This window comes from Bos mutus, chromosome 10, assembly GCF_027580195.1.
Source record: "Bos mutus isolate GX-2022 chromosome 10, NWIPB_WYAK_1.1, whole genome shotgun sequence".
Taxonomy (NCBI): domain Eukaryota; kingdom Metazoa; phylum Chordata; class Mammalia; order Artiodactyla; family Bovidae; genus Bos; species Bos mutus.
In genome coordinates, this window is record NC_091626.1 from 7,723,163 (window position 1) to 7,750,693 (window position 27,531).

The 27,531-nt window shown below is 39.2% G+C and overlaps 1 protein-coding gene across 3 annotated transcripts in view; it reads left to right on the forward strand.

The window, feature by feature from the left end:
* Window positions 1-364: 364 nt before the first annotated feature.
* The window catches only part of AGGF1 (angiogenic factor with G-patch and FHA domains 1), a 42,695-nt gene continuing 15,528 nt past the window's right edge, over window positions 365-27,531 (forward strand). For all 3 annotated transcript variants that reach the window (XR_011465545.1, XM_005890083.3, XM_070377239.1), the window contains exons 1-8: window positions 365-919; window positions 4,945-5,047; window positions 6,327-6,523; window positions 7,337-7,501; window positions 9,783-9,971; window positions 21,340-21,670; window positions 22,943-23,054; window positions 24,249-24,300. Coding sequence is in view for 2 of the 3 variants with exons in the window: in XM_005890083.3 (XP_005890145.1) it covers window positions 710-919; window positions 4,945-5,047; window positions 6,327-6,523; window positions 7,337-7,501; window positions 9,783-9,971; window positions 21,340-21,670; window positions 22,943-23,054; window positions 24,249-24,300 (1,359 nt within the window). In the remaining variant the exon portion in view is untranslated. The remainder of the gene's footprint in view (window positions 920-4,944; window positions 5,048-6,326; window positions 6,524-7,336; window positions 7,502-9,782; window positions 9,972-21,339; window positions 21,671-22,942; window positions 23,055-24,248; window positions 24,301-27,531) is intronic.

The window sequence follows — 27,531 nt, forward strand, 5'->3', positions numbered from 1 at the left end:
CTCTTGTGTCTCCTGCATTGCAGGCAGATTCTTTACCGCTTGAGCCATTAATTCTTGGCAAATAATTTCTTGGAGATTCGCTATTATCTGTAAAATAAGCAGCTAGGAAGTGAACTCTGCAAAAAGTTTGAAAACGTTTTGAAAGCTTACGATGGTAAAAGCCCGCAAGAATGCTCGACCTAGTTCCTCTCTCCTGGGCTACAGTCTGTAGCAGCTTTTGCATTGGCTTTCCACGCCCTCGGTACCGCCCCGCCCCGCCCCCGCCCCGCCCACCCGGTAGCCCGCGCTTGTGCGCCGTAAGGCCTTTCTCGGTTCCCGTCGCTTCCTTTTCCGTCTGGCCCACCATCGTTTCCGGTTCCGCCGAGAAACGGCCGGATCGCTTCGGTCCCTTCTCTATCCCGCCCATTTGTCTAACGTTTCTGCGGCTTACGGGATCGGTTGGACGGGAAGTTACCAATAAAGTTTTACTGTTTGAAAGCCGGCCTGGCTGGGCCGTGCCCATTATCTGTTCCTTGTTTGTTTGTCCGCAGTCCCTCTCGGCTACAGGGAACAAGCTTCAGGGCGTCATGGCCAGGGGCCGCCGCGGCCGGGCGGAGCTGAGGCCGCCTTTCGCTGCCCGCGCGCTCCCTTGGCTCCCGGGTCTGCCGGCGTCCACCTCGGTCTGAGCGCAGCCCCCTCCGCGCCCACGGGCCGCCTCGCGCCGGACCCCATGGCCTCCGAGGCGCCGCCGCCTTCGTTGTCTCCGTCGCCGCCACCCTCCCCCGAGCCTGAGCTGGCCCAGCTGAGGCGCAAGGTGGAGACGTTGGAACGCGAGCTGCGGAGCTGCAAGCGACAAGTGCGGGAGATCGAGAAGCTGTTGCATCACACGGAGCGGCTGTACCAGAGCGCCGAGAGCAACAACCAGGAGCTCCGCACCCAGGTGCGCCTTCCGGTTCCAGCCCCACGCCCCACCCAGCCCGCTGCGAGGCCTTCGAGGGCTGGGATCGCCTCGGGAGGGCTCCCTGGCAGGGCCCTGGACTGCTTTAGAGAGTACCTGGGAGAGTTAAAAGTTGTGCTATTTTAATTACAAGAACCTTTGGAACAAACCTAAGAGTTGGGGTGCTCGGTTTAGATGAAATGCGTGAGCTGCAGTTGCGGCCGGGCGTGAAGTGAACTTAAGGACCTTGAGTTTTCATTCTCACTTGTAAAATCCCCTTGGCAGTAGGCACATTTATAATATTCCATATCACTTTTTGAGTTTGTAAAGCACCAATTGCAGTCAGAGCCCCATTTATCATTGTCTAGAAGGGCGAACTGAAATTGAGCTTTCCAGTTCCAGTTCAGTCGCTCAGTCGTGTCCGACTCTTTGCGACCTTGGTTGAGCCTTGAATTGAGCCTTGGTTGCCCATAAAATGAGAATGATGGCACCAACTGATGAAGGTTAAGTCAAATTAAGCGTCCATAAGCTATTTCACCGTTTTGATCGCTATGGATATGTAAGGGGGCTTCCCTGGTGGCTCAGTGGTAAAAGAATCCACCTGCCAATTCAGGAGACGTGAGTAGGGGGGTTCGGAAAATCGTGTGGAGCAGGTAATGGCAATCCCCTTCGGTATTCTTGCCTGGGAAATCCCATGGACAGAGGAGCCTAATGGGCTACAGTCCATAGGGTCGTGAAGAGTCAGACACGACTGAGCGGCTAAACAACAAGAAGGTATTAATGTGAGGTTTTTCTGGGCATTTATCTTGAGTTGTCTGGTGGAAGTCGGGAAGATAGAACTCTGCTTGTTAAAGACACTAAACAGCTAACTCTTTGCCATAAAATACAGTAAGGGCAAATATTTAAACTGACAGACATCTGCTACTACCACTGAAGCTGGAACTAGAGTGACGTCAACAAGGCACCTAAGGCACAAAATTTAAGGAGGAACTCACACTTAGGCTCCTGAAAGTTTACGATAGTACCTGAGAATCAGTACCCCCTTGAATTTTTAAGCAGCATAATTTTCCAGCTTGATTTTTTGGGGCTATTGCATTCTTTCCCAACAAGTTATATTTACATGTAATTATTAATTTCAGTTAAACTGTTGTCCTTTGACATATATTGGTACATTTCCTAAAACCACATATGTAGGGTGAAAATTACAGTATCAGACTTTGTTATGCTTTGTCAAATAAGCTATGCAAATAAGTGCTGAGTTGCAATGACTTTCTGTGACCATTGTATGGAGTTGTTAATATTATGATATAGAAAATTTGTGTTTGGTTACTCAACAGCTATTTCTTGGACACCTACAGGAGACTACTAATACGGTTAAAATATTGTGGGGAAAGGGGAGCAAAATTTGATAGCCTTAAAAAAATGCTTTTATAATTCTAAATTGTGAAAGTTCTGCTTGCTACAGAGATTTCTAAAAATGTTTCTGCTAGTCTTTGAAGAGCCAGCATTTTGGTTATTAGTGTTAACTTGATGGTTGTCTAATATGAAAAATTGAAATGCACAGAAAGCTGTAACTTTCCTAATGATAGTAATGACTCTTTACTATCTTTCTAGTCAGCCTCCCCTGGTGTTGGGTGGAGTTTGTTAACTGTCATTGCTAATTACTAGATAGTGGTTTATCTGGAGCAGTAAAAAATTGGCTTGAGAATTGAAGTTGAACTAGCAGGAAAATACATAAATGTACAGGCTTTGAAGTCAAAGAAACTTTGTGCAAATTACTTTATCTCTTTAAATTTCTCATGTTTAAAATGGGGATTAAGACAGCCAGTTTGTAAGGTGGTTGTAAGAATGAATGAGATGTCATCCAGAGTACCAAGTGCGGTGCCTAGAATGTAGCACGTGCTAAATAAATTATCTTGTTCACAGTAATAGTAGTAGTAGCCAGAACCAGGATTAGGGCAAGGCGATCAGTAGCCTAAGGCGAAAAATTCAAGGGGGTACTGATTGTCAGGTACTATCTTAAACTTTGATGAGCCTAAGTGTGAGTGCCTCCTTAAATTTTGTGCCTTTGGTGCCTTGCTTGCTTCACACTAGTTCCAGCTTTGGTGGTAGCAGCAGATCTGATCATTTATGAAATGCATAGATAATCAGTATATAATCAGTCTTACCACCTTTCTCTTTTTAACCTCTGTGTAACATGAAAAAAATATGTGGAAGCTTGTATTTTAGTTTCATGCTTATAAGGAACATAATCTCACATTGCATCATTGAAAAAGCAAGAGAATTCCAGAAAAACATGTATTTCTGCTTTGTTGACTATGCCAAAGCCTTTGACTGTGTGGATCACAATAAACTGTGGAAAATTCTGAAAGAGATGGGAATACCAGACCACCTGACCTGCCTCTTGAGAAATCTGTATGCAAATCAGGAAGCAACAGTTAGAAGTGGGCATGGAACAGCAGACTTTTCCAGATCAGGAAAGGAGTACGTCAAGGGTGTATATTGTCACCCTGCTTATTTAACTTCTATGCAGAGTACATCATGAGAAACTCTGGGCTGGATGAAGCAGAAGCTGGAATCAGGATTGCCGGGAGAAATATCAGTAACCTCAGATATGCAGATGACACCACCCTTATGGCAGAAAGTGAAGAAGAACTAAAGAGCCTCTTGATGAAAATGAAAGAGGAGAGTGAAAAAGTTGGCTTAAAGCTAGGCAGTCAGAAAACTAAGATCATGGCATCTGGTTACATCACTTCATGGCAAATAGATGGGAAACAATGGAAACAGTGACAGACTTTATTTTCTTTGGCCCCAAAATCACTGCAGATGGTGACTGCAGCCATGAAATTAAAAGATGCTTGCTCCTTGGAAGAAAAGCTATGACCAACCTAGATAGCATATTAAAAAGCAGAGACATTACTTTGCCAACAAAGGTCTGTCTAGTCAAGGCTGTGGTTTTTCCAGTGATCACATATGGATGTGAGAGTTGGGCTATAAAGAAAGCTGAGCGCCGAAGAATTGATGCTTTTGAACTGTGGTGTTGGAGAAGACTCTTGAGAGTCCCTTAGACTGCAAGGAGATCCAACCAGTCCATCCTAAACGAAATCCTGGGTGTTCATTGGAAGGACTGATACTGAAGCTGAAACTCCAATACTTTGGCCACCTGATATGAAGAGGTGACTCATTTGAAAAGACCCTGATTCTGGGAAAGATTGAAGGCAGGAGGAGAAGGGGACAACAGAGGATGAAATGGCTGGATGGCATCACCGAATTGATGCATATGAGTTTGGGTGAACTCCGGCAGTTGGTGACAGACAGAGAGGCCTGGCGTGCTGCGGTTCACGGGGTCGCAAAGAGTTGGACACAACTGAGTAACTGGACTGAACTAAGTTGAACTGAGTCTTGCATTGAGACCCTGTCTGACTGAGGTTGCTAATAAGGATGCTCTTGTCTGTCAATGGGTGTTCTTCACACTCTGGTGCTCTGGCCTTGACCTTCAGTGAGGCACAGGGAGCCCAGATGCCCCTCTGAGGCAGTCATCTCTGTTCCCTTCTGCTCCATTTATTTAGGTATAAGATTACTATTTCAAGAAAAAAGTGTGTTAATGTATATGAGTGACATTATTTAAGTGAGTAGTTAATTCCAGGTACAGAACACTGAATGGTACTAGGTAATTTATTTCTCCTCAGGGAGAGCTGCTGACCAGTTAAAATGTTAGTATAAAGGCATTCTTATTTTGTTAGAAATAAATTGTTCACAGGGTCTTACTAATGTAGTCAGTCTGATTTTTGGAAGGAATAGTCTGAGGTTTTGCAAGAGAGTATAGGAATAAAAACATCTCCCTTTGCAGATGTAAAAGGTGAAAGCCAATTATAGTATTTTCAGTTTTTCTGAAAGGAAACTAGCCCATACTGGTACTTCTCCAAACTTTTACCAGGAAAAATAATTACTGTAATATTAGGAGAATAATGTACATATTAGTAGATTGCTGTATGGTTTATTTTTCCTAAAGCCTTTTTTTCTTTCAGGTAGAAGAGCTCAGTAAAATACTCCATTGTGGGAGAAACGAAGATAATAAAAAGTCTGATGTAGAAGTGCAAACAGAGAACCACCCTCCTTGGTCAATCTCAGGTATTCACCTTATAGTGAAGCTATCCGAATACTTTTACCTTCAAATCATGCTAATGTGACGTTTTCTTTAAACTTAAAAAAAAAATATATATATATATATATATACACCTCTAGATAAATAGAGCTGTTACAAAGTTGCCTTTTCTCTATATGACTTGGTATTTTCAGATAATCTATTTGCTCTTGTGATGGGAAAGTAGAACTTACTGTTACTCTTATAAATACATAGTATTGCTGGTGTTTTCAGTGGCAGGTTCACTGAGTAGTTTTTGCTCTGCTGTAAACCGTCTCCTCTCGTCTGGCCTTACTTGTGGCCAGGGGATGTGTTTTCTTGTTGATGTATTCCACTTAGTTTCAGTTCAGTGTCAGTCTCTTAGGTCCTTCTGGGAGGAGAGTGGGCCTACAATCTTGGCCTCATCAATGGCATGATGTTGAGAGGCAAAATAACTGAGCTGCTGCTGCTGCTAAGTCGCTTCAGTCGTTTCCGACTCTGTGCGACCCCATAGACAGCAGCCCACCAGGCTCCCTTGTCCCTGGGATTCTCCAGGCAAGAACACTGGAGTAGGTTGACATTGCCTTCTCCAATGCATGAAAGTGAAAAGTGAAAGTGAAGTCACTCAGCTGTGTCTGACTCTTAGCGACCCCATGGACTGCAGCCCACCAGGCTCCTCTGTCCATGGGATTTTCCAGGCAAGAGTACTGGAGTGGGGTGCCATTGCCTTCTCCGAAATAACTGAGCACATGGGTTTTAAGAAATAGAAATCACAAGAAATGGTCTTTCCCAATCAATTTTGCCTTGTTTATTCTGTGCACAACTTAGCTAAATTATGATATTATGTTTTTTTAAAAAGTCAGCATCATGACTGAAATTTGATGGAAAATTGAGCCCTTGACATGTTGTCTTTATTCCATTATCATTTGATATTCAACGATACTAAGGTATGTGGTTAGATATTTTTAAGAGTTGCTAATTTTTTTTTGACAGAACACAATCTATCTACCTGTTTTCTCTTTTTCCTCTTGCTATGGAAAATCCAAATCTGCTTACCTTTTTTTCTTTTTAGCTTGACAGCTCAGGTAACTGAAGGTGACATAAGAATCAAAGATATATACTTCTGCAGATTTACTTGCACTATTCATTTTAATCTGTTAAAATGTGTATAATTGTAAAATTACAAGTTGCGTGCAATGTGTGCTCTTTTGTGTTTGCTGGCAATGTTTTGGAATTCTTTTTATATATGCTATTGTAACATGATATCACTTTATGTTTTTGCAATAGATTATTACTATCAGACATACTATAATGAAGTTAATCTTCCAAATAAAGCATCTGAACTCTCAGTTCAGGAAGATAAGGATATCGAAGCTTCTACTTTTAGTTCTAAAGACCAGTCACGCATAGAAAATGATACTTATGCTGGTACTGATATAACAGAAAATCTTGGACAAGAGGACCATTTTGCCTCGAATTCACAGGTAATAGAGTGCTTTACTTGGAACTGTTATTACAGTAACTTGTTCTTTGTTGTTGTTATGGAGAAAAATAGAGTTCCTTCTTTTATCACAGCATATGCAAGGGTTGTAAACATCCTGTAATTATGTAGTAAATTATACACTTTTTGAGAAACAAAAATTAAAACTTATGTGTAATTGTTTTCCTACTCTATTGTGTTCCAAAAAAAAGTATGGTACACATAAACTAAAGCAAAATTTGTCAGTATGTTTTGACTCAATCAAACAATCTTGAACAACCACAATACCATGCTCACACCAGCTTCTTTCAACGCTTCCTGTATGTCTAACATCATGCCATTGTCAAATTTCCCAGAATGCTTTATAAATTAGTTTCTACAGTTTGTTTGAATCAGGATCCCGTAAGGTTTATACAGGGCAACTGCTTAATGTGTTATATAGAATTCATAGCTTTCCTCACCCATCTATTTTCTAAAATTGTTTCCCTTTGAGCCTGTAACTATTGAAGAATCCTGATCATTTGTCGTAAAGAATAATTCAGTCTGTATTTTGTGGATCGCTTCCCTATGGTATTAGATATTTATTTTTGAATAATGGTCAGTCACTCACTCATGTCTTCAAAACTGGGTCAGATTTGAATTAATTGACATATTTTTTAAAGGCAATCAAATTGTAATTGATAGCCATCCCTTTCCATTGCAGAAACTGAGGTCTTATATTCCAAATAGTTTATAGGTCTATTTATTGTTTTAAATTGTGCTACTTTTTTATTTAAGGATGATTTTGTCCTATTTGACATGATTGTACCATATCTAGGAGCCAGCGTCTGCGTTAGCAACAGAGAATGCATCCTTAGAAGGTTCGTCACTGGCTGAGAGTTTGAGAGCTGCGGCAGAAGCTGCTGTGTCGCAGACTGGCTTCAGTTACGATGAGAACACTGGGTTGTATTTTGATCACAGTACTGGATTCTATTATGATTCCGTAAGTGTCTCAGACCTTTTCATACTGGATGGTTGTGTTCTTTGCTGCTTGAATGCTTAATATTAAACCTTAGGTTGAATTAAGAAAAGCAGGGAGGTGCATGTAAAAATTGTTTGATTCAGAGCTACTTGATAAGAATAAAGATTTATAAAATAGCTTATGATACTATACTTTTATGTTTATTTAATTAGATGAGTCAGTTGTGTTATTATAGATGACTATTTTAGAGAGATCTAATAACCTTTACGTGTAAAGTAACATACAAAAATGTTAGCATATTTATTAATAAAAAGAGGTGAAAACTGCATTTTGTAAAATGTTTAAGAGCTTAACATTTTTTCATAGAATTTATACACAAGTAACATTGTTAGTTCTAGGCTTGGGGGTGAGAATTTTTTTTTTTTTTAATTGTTTCAAATACCTGTATCTTTGTGAATTCATTTTAGTCCACAAAGGAGTCTTTTTTTAAAAGTTCTTTATGGCATGTGTTATAGTTAGTGTTTTCTTTTCTGTGTCTTTTAAGCATTCTACTTAAAATCAATCTGTTAACAGTGAGAACTAGGGAATTAGTGTGGAATCAGAAATACAGTGAACCACTAACTAGGGCAAAACCAGAAAATAAAATTCTTTATTTATAATGCAGTGTTTTGACTGTTGAAGATCTAGTGCTTAGTTGGATTCTTTCAAGTTTTGATGACAGTAATGATGGAACTCAGTATACCCACATTCTTCAACCTCTGTGGTCTACAAATATGATCTGGTTCAGGAATTACAGAATGTAGTGAGTGCCACAAAGGGGAGCAGATATTCACAATTGCAGTTACAGGAACTGCTATTAACTAATCTAGGGAACATAATGATAAGAGTACATATTTTAGTTAGATAATTGATTTCATTAGCTTGTCATTTGCACTTGGTACAGTACTTTGTACATACTTTGTAAAGAGAGGGTTTTCTTTCATAGGAGTATGCCAATTGAAAATGTTAATTAATACCCAGAAAATAAATGTTTAAACTCTTATTAGCAAAGAAAATAATAATGAGTTAGTTGGTTTCTAGGAAAATACGCAATTTCTAAGTATATGACATTAGTCTTTGTCATTCTTCTACCTTCCTTTCTGTAACTTTCCTCCTGACATCTCCTCCGTAAATGCTTAATTACATTCTGCAGGTTGTGTGTGTGTCTTTGGAGTAGGGGCGTCATTGTTTCGCTATTTTTATTTTGCTAGTTTTCATTTTATTTTAATTAAATAAAAATTTTCTTACATATTTGAAATGTCTGTATTTCGGGCTGAAAGGTAGCAGATTAAAAAGATTTCAGTTGTAGAAGTTCTGTTATTGCTGGAAATAAAGATTTAAAGCTTCCATTCAGTTTTTTAGCTAAAAGAAGGATAGTGAGAATTATAAATATTTTTTGTAAGCGATTTACAAAATGAATTAGTAAATTGCAATAATATCAACACTTAGAAAAATAATTCTTTTTCAGGAAGCTTTAGTTGCTTAATCTCAGTGTATTGCCAGATGTTTCCAGGTCTGATCTGCATGGATTTATGATGTAAATAAGATATAGACTATTCAATTAAATCTTGGCCAGTATCTAATAAATGCAGATGATTCTATAATTTTATCTTTCTAGTTTTTATCCATAATTGACCAAAATTCTATATTGTATGGCTGCTTTACATACAGTAAGTCTTATGTAGTTGCTTAGTGTAGAATTGATTAGTGAAGACAATTGTTTGATTTCTTTGTATAGAATGTTATGTTATAGTATTCATGAGCTTAATTTTATTTTCAAATTTTCTCCAGAGTTTTGAATCGTGAACAGTAAGAGGCACATCTTTGTTTTATGACATTGAGAGGAGGGTTTAGGGGTTTATACTACCAAATCATTACCATGTAATTATATAGATAATGAGTCTGAAATTGCTTTTATGTGGTCACCTTTTTCTGATGCATATCTTAGTTTTCATGACTTCTAAAGGTTTCTTGTCGAACCATCTGAAGTTGCTATTTCTGTAAGCATAAACATGGTCAAATGTTGGCAATTATATGAGATTTAATTTAATATATAAATGTATTTATTTTCCACACTTGGAAAACTAGAGGAGATATTGAATGGTAAAGTATTTTGGAAAATTACAAGCATTTTTATTATGTTATCTTTATTTTTTTTTCCAGAAAAGACTGTAATTCTTTAAAGAAACACATTTACTAGGAAGTTTAGTTTTCTATTTTATTTCATCATGAATAGAACTTACTGTTCCCTTCACTTTGAAAGGAAAACCAGCTGTATTATGATCCCTCCACTGGAATTTATTACTACTGTGATGTGGAAAGTGGTCGATACCAGTTTCATTCTCGAGTGGATTTGCAGCCTTATCAGACTTCTGGCACAAAACAAAGTAAAGATAAAAAATTGAAGAAGAAGAGAAAGGATCCAGATTCTTCTACAACAAATGAAGAAAAGGTAATGTCATCATAATTTTTAAAACTTATACAGTGGTGGCATAGTTAAGCCAAAATATTTTTTTACATTCTGCTTTATTTATTTGGCTGCTCTGGGTCTTTCGTGGCGTGCAGGCTCTTTATTGCGGTGTGTGGGCTTCTCTGATTGTAGTGCCTAGGCTCAGCTGGCCGGCAGCATATGGGATCTTAGTTCCTCCAACAGGGATAGGAGTGTCCCTGCTTTGGAAGCTGAATTCCTAACCACTAGACCACCAGGGAAATCCCAAAACCAAAATTTTTGATGAAACTGAAAATCATTTAGTAACTCTGCTTTTTTTTTAAAATTTTAATTAGAGTATATTTGCCTTATAGTGTTGTGTTAGTTTCTGCTCCGCAGCAGAGTCATTCAGCCACAAATGTGTATGTCTCCTCTTCCCTGGGTTTCCTTCCCATTTAGATCACTACAGAGCACTGAGTGGAGTTCCCTGTGCTGTACAGTTGGTTCTCGTTAGTTATCTATTTTATACATAGCAGTGTATATATGACTTCCTGGTGGTGCTACGGGAAGGAATCTACCTGCCAATGCTGGAGACACAGGAGACTCAAATTCAGTCCCTGGTTCAAGAAGACCCCTTGGCGTAGGAAACGGCAACCCACTCCAGTAACTAGCCTGGAGAATCCCATGGACAGAGAAGCCTGGTGGGCTGCAGTCCACGGGGCCACAAAGTCAGACACGACTGAGCAACTGAGCACACACGTACAGTGTATATATGCCAGTCCCAGTCTCCCTATCCACCCTACCCAGTAAGTCTGTATTTTAAATATAGCATTTAATTAGAATATTATATCATTATAATATTATTATAATAATAAGATACTAGAATCAATCAAGAAACTTTTACATGGGGAAAACATGGACTTTTTACAAATTCTCAGTTACTAGAACATTTTTTTTTCTTTTTTTCAGCCTGAAATTGACCACTGAAAAAATTTTTTAAAGTTTGAAGCAGGTAGATATAGGGCAGGTAAAGTACTCTTGTGTTGTGTAATTTGGAAGAAGACCATTCAGAGCATCTGTGGATAAGCTGATGGCAGTGCACAACTCACAACAGGAGAAAAACAGTTTGTAAGCAGCTGTGGGTAAAAGTTCCACATTCTTAGTTATGTTGAGCTGTTACTTATGTTAGGAAACGTAAGAAGAAAATCCACTGCTAGCAAATATAGGATCTGTGTATATTTATTAGTGTGAATTGGTATCTTTTGGGAAAATAGGTTGCTTGCTTGCATGTGTGCTCGTGTCTGACTCGTTGTGACCCCATGTCTGTTTCTGTTTTGTGAGTGAGTTTGTGTCGTGTTTGAGATTCCATGTATAAGTGGTTTATATAATCCTTGTCTTTTTCTGGTCTACTTCATTTAGGATGATACTCTCTGGTTGTGTCCACGTTGCTACAAATGGCATGATCCTTTTTATGGCTGAGTAGAGTCCGTTGTGTGTATATACCACCTCCTTACCAGTTGATCTGTCTGTGAACTTTCAGATTGCTTCTGTGTCTTGGCTGTTATAAACAGTGCTGCTGTGAATATTGGTGTGCATGTGTCTTTTTGAATTAGTTTTCTCTGGATATCTGCCCAGGAGTAGGATTGATGGACCTTAGTGTAACTCTCTGTGTCCATGCTCAGTCTTGTGTGCAGGCTCAGTCGTATCCCACTCTGTGCGACCCCTGTAGCCCACCAGGCTCCTCTGTCCATGGGATTCCCCAGGCAGGAATACTGGAGTGGGTTGCCTTTTCCTTCTCCAGGGGATCTTCCCAACCCAGGGATCGAACCCATGTCTCCTGCATTAGCAAGTGGATTCTTGACCACTGAGCCACCTTGGAAGCCCAGTGTAACTCTATTTTTAGCATTTTAAGGAACTTCCATACTATTTTCCATAGTGGCCGCACAACTTATATTCCCATCAGCAGTATAGGAGGGTTCTCTTTTCTCCACACCATCTCCAGCATTTATTATTTGTAGACTTCTTAATCATGGCCATTCTGAACAGTGTGGGATGTTACTTCATTATAGTTTTGACTTGCATTTCTCTAATAATTAGCAAAGAAGCATCTTTTCATGGGCCTTTTGGCTATCTGTATGTTTTCTTTGGAGAAATGTCTGTTTAGGTCTTCTGCCCAATTTTTTGATTGTGTTATTTGTTTTTCTTTTCTTACTGAGTTGTATGAGCTGTTTATGTACTTTGGAAATCGTCATTAGTCACATCATTTGTGAAGATTTTCTCCCAGTCTGTAGGTTGTCTTTTTGTTCATTTATAGTCTAGTTTGCTGTGCAAAAGCATGTAAATTTGATTAGGTCCCCTTTGTTTGTATTTCTGTAGCTTTGAAACACTGACATATGAAAACATTGCTACTCTTTGTCAAAGAATATTTTACCCATGTTCTCTTCTAAGAGTTTTACGGCATCATGTCTTAATATTTAAGTCTTTAAGGCCATTTTGAGTTTATTTTTGGGTAGGCTATGAGGGAATATTCTAACTTTACTGCTTTTTATATGTGGCTGTCAGCTTTCCCAGCATCACTTGCTGAAGAGACTGTCTTTTCTCCATTGTATATTCTTTCCTCCTTTGTGACATTTAAGTCTTTAATCTATTCTGAATTTATTTTTGTGTATGGTGTGAGAAAATGGTCCAGTTTCACTTTTTTGCTTTTAGCTGTTTAGTTTTCCCAACGCCATTTACTAAAGAGGCAGTCTTTTCCCATTGTGTATTCTCGCCTCCCTTGTCATAGATTAGTTGCCCATAAAAATGGCAGTTTATTTCTGGGTTCTATGCTATTACATTGATCTGTGTGTCTTTTGTGCTGGTACCATACTGCTGGTTACTGTAGCTTTGTAGTGTATTTTTACATTGGAGTGCATGGTACCTCCAGCTTTGTTCTTCTTTCTGAAGATTGTTTTGGCTATTTGGGTTCCTTTTTTGTTTCCCTACAAATTACAGAATTTTTTCTAGTTCTATGAAAAACACTATTAGAATTTGATAGGCACTGCATTAAGTATATAGACTGCTTTGGATATAGTATAGCCATTTTAACAGTATTAATTCCCCTAATCCATGAGCACAGTATATCTTTCCCTTTCTTTCATCAGTATCCTAGAGTTTTCAGAGTATGAGTCTCTTACCTCTTTGGTTTGATTTATTCCTAGATATTTTACTCTTTTTGATGCAGTTATAAATGTGATTGTTTTCTTAATTTCTCTTGTAGTTTTTTGTTAAGTATATAAAAATGCAGCAGGTTTCTGTATTTTGTATATTTGTATTCTGAAGCTTTACTGAATTCATATTGGTTCTCATAGTTTTTCGTAATGTCTTTAGGATTTTCTATCTATTGTATCACGTCACCTGCTGCTGCTGCTGCTGCTGCTGCTAAGTCGCTTCAGTCGTGTCCGACTCTGTGCGACCCCATAGACGGCAGCCCACCAGGCTCCCCCGTCCCTGGGATTCTCCAGGCAAGAACACTGGAGTGGGTTGCCATTTCCTTCTGCAATGCATGAAAGTGAAAAGTGAAAGTGAAGTCGCTCAGTCGTGTCCACTCTTAGCTACCCCATGGACTGCAGCCTACCCGGCTCCTCCGTCCATGGGATTTTCTAGGCAAGAGTACTGGAGTGGGGTGCCATTGCCTTCTCCCATGTCTCCTGCAAACAGTGACAATTTAACTTCTTTTCTAGTTTGGGTTTCTTTTCTTTCTTTTTCTTGTCTGTTTTCTGTGGTGAGGACTTCCAATACTGTGTTGAATAAATGTGGCAAGTGTGACACCTGTCTTGTGCCTGATCTTAGAGAAAATGCTTCAGCTTTTCACCATTGAGTATGATGTTGGATATGGGTTTGTCATATGTATGTGTGTGTGCTAAGTAGTTTCAGTCGTGTCTGACTCTTTGTGACCCCTTGGACTATAGCCCACCAGGCTCCTCTGTCCATGGGATCCTCAGGCAGGAATACTGGATTGGGTTGCCATGCCCTCCTCCAGGGTGGGTTTGTTATATATGACCTTTATTATGTTGAAGTACATTTCTTTTGTATTTACTTTGTTTAGTTTATCATAAGTTGATGTTGAATTTTGTCAAAAACTTTTTCTGTATCTGTTGAGATATTCATATGATTTTTATTCTTCACTGTGTTAGTGTGGTATATCTTGTTGATTGATTTGTGGGTATTGAACCATCCTTGCATGCCTGGGATAAATCCCATTTGATCATATTGTGTGGTCTTTTAATATATTGTTGAATTTGGTATGCTAGTATTTTTACATCTGTGTTCATCAGTGATATTGGCCTGAAATTTTATTTGTGGTGTGTTTGGTTTTCGTGTCAGGCTGATGCTGGCCTTATAGAGTGAGTTCAAAATGTTCCTTCCTCTTTAACTTCTTAGAATAATTTGAGAAAGACAGGTTAGTTCAGTAGTTCAGTTCAGCTCAGTCATGTCTGACTCTTTGCGACCCCATGAACTGCAGCATGCTGAGCTTCCCTGTCCATCACCAACCACTCGAGCCTGCTGAAGCTCATGTCCATCGAGTCGGTAATGCCATCCAACCATCTCATCCTCTCTCATCCCCTTCTCCACCCACCTTCAGTCTTTCCCAGCCTCAGGGTCTTTTCCAATGAGTCAGTTCTTCATAGCAGGTGGCCAAAGTATTGGAGCTTTGGCTTCAGCATCATTCCTTCCAATGAATATTCAGGACTGATTTCCTTTAGGATGGACTGGTTGGATCTCCTTGCAGCCCAAGGGACTCTCAAGAGTCTTCTCCAACACCACAGTTCAAAAGCATCAATTCTTCAGTGCTCAGCTTTCTTTAGAGTCCAACTCTCACATCCATACATGACCACAGGAAAAACCATAGCCTTGACTAGACGAACCTTTGTTGGCAAAGTAATGTCTCTGCTTTTGAATATGCTATCTAGGTTGGTCATAACTTTGCTTCCAAGGAGTAAGCGTCTTTTAGTTTCATGGCTGCAGTCACCATCTGCAGTGATTTTGGAGCCAGAAAAATAAAGTCTGACACTGTTTCCACTGTTTCCCCATCTCTTTCCCATGAAGTGATGGGACCAGATGCCATGATCTTCGTTTTCTGAATGTTGAGCTTTAAGCCAACTTTTTCACTCTCCATTTTCACTTTCACCAAGAGGCTTTTGAGTTCCTCTTCACTTTCTGCCATGAGGGTGGTGTCATCTGCATATCTGAGGTTATTGATATTTCTCCCGGCAATCTTGATTCCAGCTTGTGTTTCTTCCAGTCCAGCGTTTCTCATGATGTACTCTGCATATACGTTAAATAAACAGGGTGACAATATACAGCCTTGACGAACTCCTTTGCCTATTTGGAACCAGTCTGTTGTTCCATGTCCAGTTCTAACTGTTGCTTCCTGACCTGCATACACATTTCTCAAGAGGCAGATCAGGTGGTCTGGCATTCCCATCTCTTGAAGAATTTTCCACAGTTTATTGTGATCCACACAGTCAAAGGCTTTGGCATAGTCAATAAAGCAGAAATAGATGTTTTTCTGGAACTCTTGCTTTTTCTGTGATCCAGCGGATGTTGGCAATTTGATCTCTGGTTCCTCTGCCTTTTCTAAAACCAGCTTGAACATCAGGAAGTTCACAGTTCACATATTGCTGAAGCCTGGCTTTGAGAATTTTGAGCATTACTTTACTAACGTGTGAGATGAGTGCAACTGTGCAGTAGTTTGAGCATTCTTTGGCATTGCCTTTCTTTGGGATTGGAATGAAAACTGACCTTTTCCAGTCCTGTGGCCACTGCTGAGTTTTCCAAATTTGCTGGCATATTGAGTGCAGCACTTTCACAGCATCATCTTTCAGGATTTGGAATAGCTCAACTGGAATTCCATCACCTCCACTAGCTTTGTTCGTAGTGATGCTTTCTAAGGCCCACTTGACTTCACATTCCAGGATGTCTGGCTGTAGGTCAGTGATCACACCATCGTGATTATCTGGGTCGTGAAGATCTTTTTTGTACAGTTCTTCTGGGTGTTCTTGCCATCTCTTCTTAATATCTTCTGCTTCTATTAGGTCCATACCATTTCTGTCCTTTATCGAGCTCATCTTTACATGAAATGTTCCTTTGGTATCTCTGATTTTCTTGAAGAGATCCCTAGTCTTTCCCATTCTGTTGTTTTCCTCTATTTCTTTGCATTGATCGCTGAGGAAGGCTTTCTTGTCTCTTCTTGCTGTTCTTTGGAACTCTGCATTCAGATGTTTATATCTTTCGTTTTCTCCTTTGCTTTTCACTTCTCTTCTTTTCACAACTATTTGTAAGGCCTCCCCAGACAGCCATTTTGCTTTTTTGCATTTCTTTTCTATGGGAATGGTCTTGATCCCTGTCTCCTGTACAATGTCATGAACCTCATTCCATAGTTCATCAGGCACTCTATCTATCAGATCTAGGCCCTTAAATCTATTTCTCACTTCCACTGTATAATCATAAAGGATTTGATTTAGGTCATACCTGAATGGTCTAGTGGTTTTCCCTACTTGCTTCAATTTCAGTCTGAATTTGGCAATAAGGAGTTCATGGTCTGAGCCACAGTCAGCTCCTGGTCTTGTTTTTGCTGACTCTATAGAGCTTCTCCATCTTTGGCTGCAAAGAATATGATCAATCTGATTTTGGTGTTGACCATCTGGTGATGTCCATGTATAGAGTCTTCTCTTGTGTTGTTGGAAGAGGGTGTTTGTTATGACCAGTGCATTTTCTTGGCAAAACTCTATCAGTCTTTGCCATGCTTCATTCCGTATTCCAAGGCCAAATTTGCCTGTTACTCCAGGTGTTTCTTGACTTCCTACTTTTGCATTCCAGTCCCCTATAATGAAAAGGACATCTTTTTTGGGTGTTAGTTCTAAAAGGTCTTGTAGGTCTTCATAGAACCGTTCAACTTCAGCTTCTTCAGTGTTACTGGTTGGGGCATAGACTTGGATTACTGTGATATTGAATGGTTTGCCTTGGAAACGAACAGAGATCATTCTGTCGTTTTTGAGATTGCATCCAAGTACTGCATTTCGGACTCTTTTGTTGACCATGATGGCCACTCCATTTCTTCTGAGGGATTCCTGCCCGCAGTAGTAGATGTAATGGTCATCTGAGTTAAATTCACCCATTCCAGTCCATTTCAATTCGCTGATTCCTAGAATGTCGACATTCACTCTTGCCATCTCTTGTTTGACCACTTCCAATTTGCCTTGATTCATGGACCTGACATTCCAGGTTCCTATGCAATATTGCTCTTTACAGCATCGGACCTTGCTTCTATCACCAGTCACGTCCACAGCTGGGTATTCTTTTTGCTTTGGCTCCATCCCTTCATTCTTTCTGGAGTTATTTCTCCACTGATCTCCAGTAGCATATACTCTTCTTTTGTTATCTCTTCAGCTTGAGTGATTACTACTCTTTGCCAGATTGCTGATCTGTTCCCCTATATCATCTAATTTGTTGTTCCTTCTAGTGTACTTTCAATTTCAGTTTTATTTTCTTTAGCTCTGTTTGGTTCTTCTTCATGTTTTCTAACTACTGAAATTTTATGTTCATTCATTCTTCTGAGTTTGTGAGCATCTTTATGTTCATCACCTTGAGCTTTTTATCCAGTAGATTGCTTATCTCCATTTGTTCTTTTTTTTTGTTTTGCTGTGATTTGACTAGATTTTAATTGTATTCTTTGAAGTATGGGAACATCTTATAAAATAGTGGAAAAATCTTTTTTAAACCTATATTTTGGAAGAATGTTCTTTTTCTGAGGTTATGTCTTGTACCTTTGTTGAGAACATATCCTCTGTCTCCTCACTGTCCTCTGTTCACTGTATTTATTTCTGTGTGTTAGGTAGACATCAAGGTAGGTAGGTTGCTTATGTTTCCCATCTTGGAGAAGTGGCCTTATTTAGTAGACCTCCTCTAGGGCCCAGGCAGCACATGCCCTTCTGGTCACCAGAACTTTTTAGTCTGGGAATGTTCGCTATGTGGGCTGTGTACATCCTTCTGTTGTGGTGAGGCTGATGACTGTGGGGGCGCTGGAAGGCAGGACTGGCCCTCACCCTGGCTGGCTGTGAGGTTGTGCCTTGCGTGGTGACTGCAGGCCCAGTCGAGAGAAGGGTGGCCTTCCTGTGAAGTTGACTGCATGACCCAGGGGCTCGGGGCTGTTCCTGGCCCATTGGACGAGTCCCTGTGTGGCTGTCTTCTGGAAATCCAGGGGCTTGTGCCGGCCAGCAGGTGGGCAGGGCAGGGAAGACCGGAGGAAAGATTCCAGAAAGATGTGTTCCAGTGCCACTGCTACTGGGGGTAGAACAGATTCCCCAAAACAGCTGGCCCAGGCTCCCTTCAAGCTACTACCTCTATGTTGAGACTCAGAACGTGTGCCATCTTACGTGTGCCTTAAGAGCTGAATCTTACTCCTGTCTCTCTGCAGTTCTCCTGAACATAGGCTCTGCTAGTTTTTCAAAGCTACATATTCTAGGGGCTTGTCTTTCCAGTTCGGGATCCCCAGGCTGGGGAGCCCCATTTGGGCCTCCCACTCCTCGCTCCTTGGAAGGAACCTCTGCTTGGGATAGCCCTTCCGTTTGTGCTTTGCCAACATAGGGTATGGGTCTCCACCTCTCCTACCCATCTTGTGTGGTTCCTTCTTTATGCCTTTAGTTGTGGAAAGTCTTTTCTGCTAGTGTTCAGGTAGGTCATTCTCATAGATAGTTGCTCTGTAAGTAGTTGTAATTTTGGTGTGTCCATGGAGATGAGTTCAGGGTCTTCCCACTTCACCATCTTGGCCACTTCCCTGTTCTTGAAATTTTATCTCAATTCTCTATTTATTTCTCTATTATTTTCACTGACAGTACCTAAGAATTGAAGAGTAAGTAAGAAAAATGCCAAAAATTATTTTTCTTTTTTTTCAGAGACCTCTGTGTTAGTGACTCCTACCTGTCACTCGTCATTGAACTGTTTGAAAGGATATGTTAATGAAACCAGTTCTCCCAGCAAAGCAAAGAATATATAGGGGTCCTCAAATGACCTTTTCTGACAAACTAGATGATGAAATTTGATAGCGTTCTGTGAGACATTGGTCCAGTTTAGCTCTCATAGCCATTCATCTTTACCATCCTTCTGTAAAAATATGTTACTTTAGGACAAGGACTTAAGAAAAATACTAATAAAAATTTTGAATTCCCCAAGGATTATAAAAGGTAGTTGTGTCGCATGGGAGGAAACCAGTTTTAGGACATCCTCATCCTTTTCTTGAGTTTTAAGATATTCTTGGACCTCACTTTTTGGAAGTGCAGAGTATACGGATGGAGAAGGAAATGGCAACCCACTCCAGTATTCTTGCCTAGAGAATCCTGTGGACTGCTGTCCGTGGGGTCGCACAGAGTCAGACATGACTGAAGCGACTTAGCATGCATGCATGCCTTGGAGAAGGAAATAACCCACTCCAGTATTCTTGCCCGGAGAAGGCAATGGCACCCCACTCCAGTACTCCTGCCTGGAAAACCCCATGAGGAGCCTGGTAGGCTGTAGTCCATGGGGTCGCTAAGAGTTGGATATGACTGAGCGACTTCCCTTTCACTTTTCACTTTCATGCATTAGAGAAGGAAATGGCAACCCACTCCAGTGTTTTTGCCTGGAAAATCCCAGGGATGGCGGAGCCTGGTGGGCTGCCGTCTATGGGGTCGCACAGAGTCGGACACATCTGAAGGGACTTAGAGAGAGAGAGAGAGAGTATTGCCTGGAGAATCCCAGGGACAGAGGAGCCTGGTGGGCTGCCATCTATGGGGTCACACGGAGTCAAACACGACTGAAGCGACTTAGCAGCAGTAGAATATACAGAAGGAAGGAAGTAGGGTAAGGAGATTAGAGTAATAAGTTGAAATATGAATATATGCCTGATGTAGGCCCTGGGCCTTTCTTTTATCTTAATGGATATTTATCTAACATTCGAGACTGACAGTTTTAAAAAGCAGTACCTATTTCTATTTCCCTCATTTTCCTCTACATGTGTTGTCCTGTAAACAATAATAAAATACATAATATTGGAAACTGCTTTTCTTTTAAGCATATATAGATCAGGAAATTTTTTGGCTATAGTTTACAGTGGTCTTTAAAGTTCCTCATAGCTTTTCAGGAACTTGCTCTTGTTATTGTCCTTGGTGAGTTTGTGTTGCTGAAAATACGTATAGTTTAGCATGCTGTGAATGTTTAGCCAGTCTTCAAACTGAATTTATGCTACCATTAAAAACATGTGTTTAGGATGCTCTCATATCTTATAAAATAACAGCAGAACATATGACTTCACCTCATCATGTTGCCCTAAGGTAGAAAGAAAACTAGAGTGTGTTACAAACTAGAGGAAGATAACTGCTTCTTCTAAAGTTAAAATAATGGATATGTTCATTTGTCCTAGCGTATGGCCAATATGCATGTATAATAAATAATAAAAGGCTTATGCTAGTTAAGTTGGAAGTTCAGAATAAAGAGATGTAATTGACTCATCTGTACTGTTTTCTGTATCATGAAGCCGACTCTATATTTTAGCAAAACTTCAGTTGTGATATATTAGGTACATTTAGATCTTTAAATCCCTGCTGTAATTAGTGCTGATTCTTTATGTCATGTACGTTGACTTACTAATTGACTCAAAGTTCAAAAAGACAATTTAGGTTTAGTTGTATTCTCTAGGCCTGCACTGTTCTGCCAGCTCCATGTGGCTACTGAGCACTTTAAATGTAGCTAGGATACTTTACCTAGTTGAGTATAAACTATGCTCAGTTTTGAAGACTTGGTACAGAAAATCCATATAAAGTATTTGTAAAAATTTTTATACTGATGAAATGTCATCTTTATATATAATTAGTAATATTTTGTAAGTACTGAGTGAGGTAAAGTAACAAAATGAATTTCACCAGCTTCTTTTTACCTTTTTAATGACCCTACTAGATAATTTTAAAGCATATATATATATATATATATAAATATAAAACTTGCATTTTATTTTTGACAGCATTGTTCTAGGCTCTCACATGGTCCAAGCAATATGTGATGAGGACCTGGATTGGGACAGTTAAGACAATGGTACTAGATAAGGAGAGAAAATTGGGATTAATTTCAAACATAGTCTATAGCCTCAGTAATTGATTCCATGGAGTGGTTAAGGAGATGTCAGAGACTTTTGATTTGGATAAGTGGATGGTAACATCATTACGAAAGGGAACATAATAAGAGGAAGAGGCAGTAGAGGTAATAGCTGTTGTTATTTCGCTGAACATATGCTTTCACTAATTCACTGAAACATTTAGGTTTAAACATTATAAGATGGTCATGTTTAAGATTCTTCTCTCCTGTTCCCACCTCTTTCCAGAATTTGAATTCAGAAGATCAGAAAACGTCCAATATTGAACATATAAGCTGCAGTGAGGGAGAAGATTTTGCAAATGTGAAAAAGAAGGCCAAAGTAGACATTCATTACAAAAATAGTCCTCCCAAATATACTGTTCCAGTTAGTGCGAAGACTGTGGAATCTCCTCTTAATGAAAACATTTATAACTCGGCTTCATTTAAAGATGAGAAAATCATAGACACTGATAGTGAGCCTGAAGAAGGTGAAATTACAGACTCTCAGACCGAGGACAGTTCCGATGAAGACCTTACCAGTGAAGACAATGCAACGGCAGAAGATACTGAAGATGAAGGTGAGAGAATAGCCATTATTTTATGGTCATTGTAAAAGTACAACACAGTAGTTAAAAGTGTTAGTAGCCCGTATATTTGCGAAAAAGTGAGCTGATTGTTTTAAAGAGATTATTTTAATAACATTATTAAAAATGATAACTTTGGTTATAATTACAGTAGGGTATGAATAAATGACCACTACTTGGACCCTAAAGTCTAATTGCATTGAATGGCCTACTCAGTAGAACAAAAAACCAAGTTACCTACTCTTTCCTAAGTCTGTACTAAGTCTCTTTTAATGGGTTAGATATTTATTGTCCACTTTTGTAGTTGAGGGAGGAAAGGCACTTGCCTTTAAAGAGTAGGCCATTAATTCAGCTGCTGCTGCTAAGTCGCTTCAGTCTTGTCTGACTCTGTGTGACCCCATTAAATGGCAGCCCACCAGGCTCCCCCGTGCCTGGGATTCTCCAGGCAAGAACACTGGAATGGGTTGCCATTTCCTTCTCCAGTGCATGAAAGTGAAAAGTGAAAGTGAAGTTGTTCAGTCATGTCCGACTCTTAGCGACCCCATGGACTGCAGCCCACCAGGCTCCTCCATCCATGGGATTTTCCAGGCAAGAGTACTGGAGTGGGGTGCCATTGCCTTCTCCATTAATTCAGCTACATGGGTATTATGGTAAATCTGATTTTTTTTTTTACTTAATATAATGACATACTTTTAAAACTCAGAATTTTGTATTAGTGTGTACAAGCATATTTTGTTCTTAATGGAATTTCCTATCATTTTTTCTTATGGGGTAGACTCAGTTTTTCTAACTTAAAAAATGCATTAATTCAGCTACATAGGTATTATGGTAAATCTGATTTTTTTTTTTTACTTAATATAATTACATACTTTTAAAACTCAGAATTTTGTATTAATGTGTACAAGCATATTTTGTTCTTAATGGAATTTCCTCTCATTTTTTTCTTAAAAGGGTAGACTCAGTTTTTCTAACTTAAAAAATGCTTTTGGGGGGGGCCATATTTTCAAATACCAATGCCTTAAAAAGGAGAGAGTTGATTATTTTGTAATTGTGATAGCTGCTGTATATCTTTAGGTTGATTATTTTAAATTGCTAATGTTGTTAAAACTTACTTATTGTGTATGTCATATAGCAGAATTTGAGAAGGTTGTTTTAAACAGAAGGAAGATTTTTGATCAGTTTATTTTAGCTTTATGTATGCCTTCTACTATTCCCTGGGCATTTGTTATTTTTGAATTAATACTTACCCATTTCTTTCTTTGGCAGATGAAGAAAAAATCTGGCCCCCATGTATTAGAGTAATTGTAATTAGATCACCTGTGTTGCAGACAGGATCACTTTTTATCATTACAGCTGTAAATCCTGCTACAATTGGAAGGTAAAAATGTTTACCATTATCATATTCTGTTTATTTTTCTTATTCCAATTAATCATTAAATATGTGTGGTGCTTGTAGGATAGACAAAAAATGATATCCTTGTTCTCCCTCTTTCACTCAGAAACTATTCTGACACTTGCCTTTTGTCACGTGATTTTGGAAGTCAGTTGCAGACATAACTTTATTGTCTCTAAAGCGGTCTGCCGATGTAAAGAGATAAAATCTTGGTGATACCTTCCAGAGATTTCATTATTTTCTTACCTTTGGTATTGCTTTTTTTAGGCTTAAGTTACTTACCTTAAACCCAGTATGACCTCCTTCTTTGATCCTTTTCTTTTACCCCTATGTAACTCAAACCAGCTTGGTAGAGAAGTAGATTTTAATCATGAGTACGATAATTTCCTTACTTCCCAACTGGAAAGGTAATGTATCTTTAATTCAGGTTTCATACAGTATCTTAATTTTAAATTCTTGGAGAATAGTATGTTCCTTTTACACATAGTAATAGAGGTGGACACGTAGTCAACAGATCTGGACTGACATTACTACAAAGGATGTTTTGTCCTGCTGGATGTTCACTGGCCTGTGACAGATGTACCAAAACAGGGGTCCCAACCCCTGGACCTGTTAGGAATCGGGCTGCACAGCAGGAGAGGAGCACTGGGTGAGCGAGGGAAACTTCATCTTATTTACAGCTGCGCCTCGTCACTTGCAACACGCTTCAGATGTCACTGTTTCCCGTCACCTCCAGATGGGACTATCTAACTACAGAAAGCCAAGCTCAGGGCTCCCACTGATTCTGGGTCACGGTGAATTGCATAATTATTTCATTGTATATCACAATATAATAATAATAGAAATAAAGTGCACAGTAAATGTAACGCACTTGAATCATCCCAAATACCCTTGCCCTGGTCTGTGGAAAAACTGTCTTCCACGAAACTGGTTCCTGGTGCCAGAAAGGTTGGGGACCGCTACAATTACCTTATGAAAGAGTTAAGGTAGTTCCGGGACCTACTTTCAGACATGAAATTTAGAGTTGCATTGCGGAAACTGGGTTTAGTCTCATAGGGAGACTGGCATCCTAACGTATCTTTTAAAGCAAAATTATCTTTAAAAAAAATTCTTTAAATATGGCATTTAAATATGCTTCAAAAAGTATTAAAGGCATTTTAATTTTACTTAACTCTGCAGAGAAAAAGATATGGAGCATACTCTCCGAATCCCTGAAGTTGGTGTCAGTAAGGTAAGTTCTTTGATTTTTCAGATACAGCCCCCTCGGTGTGACTTGGTAAATCATCATTATGGCAGAAAGCTAGGGTTTTTCAGATGAAAAAGAAAGGTTAATAGTCAATACAGTAATGGTAATGAACGTAATGCAGGTTGTTTATTCCATTACTTGAGAAAAAAAAATTCTCCATCAAAATTTGGGTGAACTAAAATAATGTTTAGTTTTTAACAGACTGGAGCAGGAGTAGAAATGTAGACTAAGTGTTAAGCAATACCTGTTTAGCAAATATTTATTGAGTGAAGTCACTATGCTGGATATTGTGGCAGTTCAAAATAAATCACACAAGGGTTCAGGCTACTTCAGTGCAGAGTTAACTTTGAGTCCATGGTATTTTTCAACTCAAGAATAATCTATCCTCTACCACTCAAGGCTTTTTCTAGATGATTTTACAGCTTTTCCTAGTTGATTTTCTAGTGGTTTCAGGAAAAAGAGCAGTTGGGTTTTTCAAAACAAAGAGAACAGAGTTGCAGCTTAAGTTATAAGATTTAGCTATCAGAAGTCTTGTTTATTTTTCTCTTTACTATATTTTCTGTGGTTTTCCCCCTTCCCTTTTATAACTGTTATGTTTTTTTGACCTTTCATCAACCCCATTTTGTTTCTATTTAATGGATTATAATATGGTTCTAAACTATGTATTTTTTGTGATTTTTGTCTTTTTGGAATGAAATTTGTTTTTTCATTATTAGTTGAAAGTCTGATTATTTTACTTTGTTTGGGTTCACTCAGAGGGAAGGAAGTCCTTGTAATCTTAATTCAGACCAAATCATCTTCCTTTTTTACCTTCTCATGATCCTTGATTTTTCTGCCTCCAAACAAAACCTTGTCTATAAATAACAAAGACGTCTTTCTACTTCCGTCTGAAATGTAGGTAGTTCTCTGGTGGCACTTCTGCTTTTCCTTTCTTTGAAACAAACATGTCCACTGGTGGCGTAGGTAATTTTTTAGTTGTGTGAAATCAGTTTGACAGTATATATCACACATATCCAGATATATGAAAAAGTTAAAGTAAAAAAACTCCAATGTATTTCATATTAATATTAGGAGAAAAACAGAAACTAATATTTAACCAGTGGATAGGAGAGGACTTTCTAAGTTTAAAAAAAGAAACAAAGTCACAGAAGATGAGGTAATTTTAAATAATTTAAGTTTGAAGTTCTTTATATTAAGAAATAAATTTAAATGGCAGTCTAAGATAATCAGATCTGGTAAAATATATATCCCTTATATTTTAAAAGCTCATACAAATTCATTTTTTTAAACCCCCTATGATACCAACAGGTAAATGAGTGAAGGACATAGATAAGTAATTCACAGTAGAGGAAATATGCTTAACTTGCGAAAACCATTCAATATTTGTAGTAATTCAAGAAATACAATTGAGACCAAAGTGTCAGTTTTCATTCATCCTGTTTATTAAATATCATTCCTATTGAGAGCGTAATTTAGAAGGGTCTTTGGAATAAGGTTTCCAGTCATAAGATTTGAAATTATTTAAACTCTTTGATATAGTTTTTCTAAACAACCCAATTGAAAGAAATGTATGAAGGATATGAAGAGAAAATTTACAGAAGATGAAACCCAAATGGCTAATAAATATAAGAAAAGATTTCAGCCTTACCTGTAATCAGGAAAATGCAAATTAAAACCACAGTAATGAAATTTAATTTCACACTTGATATGCTTGCAAAAACTAAAAATTCTGACAATACAAAGTGTTATTTAAAACTTAATAGATCAATGGGAATTCTTATAGATTGGTGTTGAGAGTATAAATTGGTCTAACCACTTTGGAAAATGATATGTGTGTGCTTAGTCATGTCTGACTTTTTGCGACTCCATGGACTGTAACCCACCAGGCTCCTCTGTCCATGGGATTATCCCAGCAGCAATATTGGAGTGGGTTGCCATTTCCTACTCCAGGGGATCTTCCTGACCCAGGGATCAAACTTGCAGCTCCTGCAGCTCCTGCATTGGCAGATGGATTCTTTACCACTTGAGCCATCTGTGAAGCCTGGAAAATCATATGCTGCTGCTGCTGCTAAGTCGCTTCAGTCGTGTCCGACTCTGTGCGACCCCATAGACGGCAGCCCACCAGGCTCCGCCGTCCTTGGGATTCTCCAGGCAAGAACACTGGAGTGGGTTGCCATTTCCTTCTCCAATGCATGAAACTGAAAAGTGAAAGTGAGGTCGCTCAGTCGTCTCCGACTCTTAGCGACCCCATGGACTGCAACCCACCAGGCTCCTCTTCCAGGTGAGAGTACTAGAGTGGGTTGCCATTGCCTTCTCCAGGAAAATCGTATGGCAGTATCTAATAAAGTTTGTTTGCATGTAGATGGCTTAGCAGTTTCATTTCTAAGGGTATACCCCCAGAAAAATCCTTGTATTGTCCACAGGAAGAGTACATGGACAGGGTTGTTCAAAGAAGCACTTTGAAAAATAGTAAAACCTTGGGGAAAAACCTGGCTGTTGTCATTAGAAGAATATGTATTATAGCTTACGGTACAGCTACAACTGCAGCACAGCTAGATGGTATTAAGCCAAAGATGCAAGATAAAGGAGATAAATACTGTTAGTATACATTTGTTAAAGTTCATCAGACTGTTGGAGAAAGGCAATGGCAACCCACTCCAGTACTCTTGCCTGGAAAATCCCATGGATGGAGGACCCTGGTAGGCTACGGTCCATGGGATTGTGAAGAGTCCAACACGACCGAGCGACTTCCCTTTCACTTTTCACTTTCATGCATTGGAGAAGGAAGTGGCAACCCACTCCAGTGCTCTTGCCTGGAGAATCCCAGGGACGGGGGAGCCTGGTGGGCTGCCATCTATGGGGCCGAACAGAGTCGGACACGACTGAAGCGACTTAGCAGCAGCAGCAGCAGACTGTACATTTAAGACCTATGAATTTCCTGCCTATAAATTATATCTCAATGAAAAATTCATACAGTGTGATTTGTAATTATATTAAGTTCCAAACAAAACAAAATGAACATGTAATTTTTATGAATATATACGTACATGGTGAAAGTATAAAGAGATGCATCATGATTAAAAAAACATCAAACCTCTGAAAGGAAGGGTGGGGGATAGATAGAGTGAGGTACACATCGATGAGTAATAATTTATGGGTAGACATTTTTCAATATATTCTTTTACGTGTTTGAAACATTTTATAATAAGTTTATAT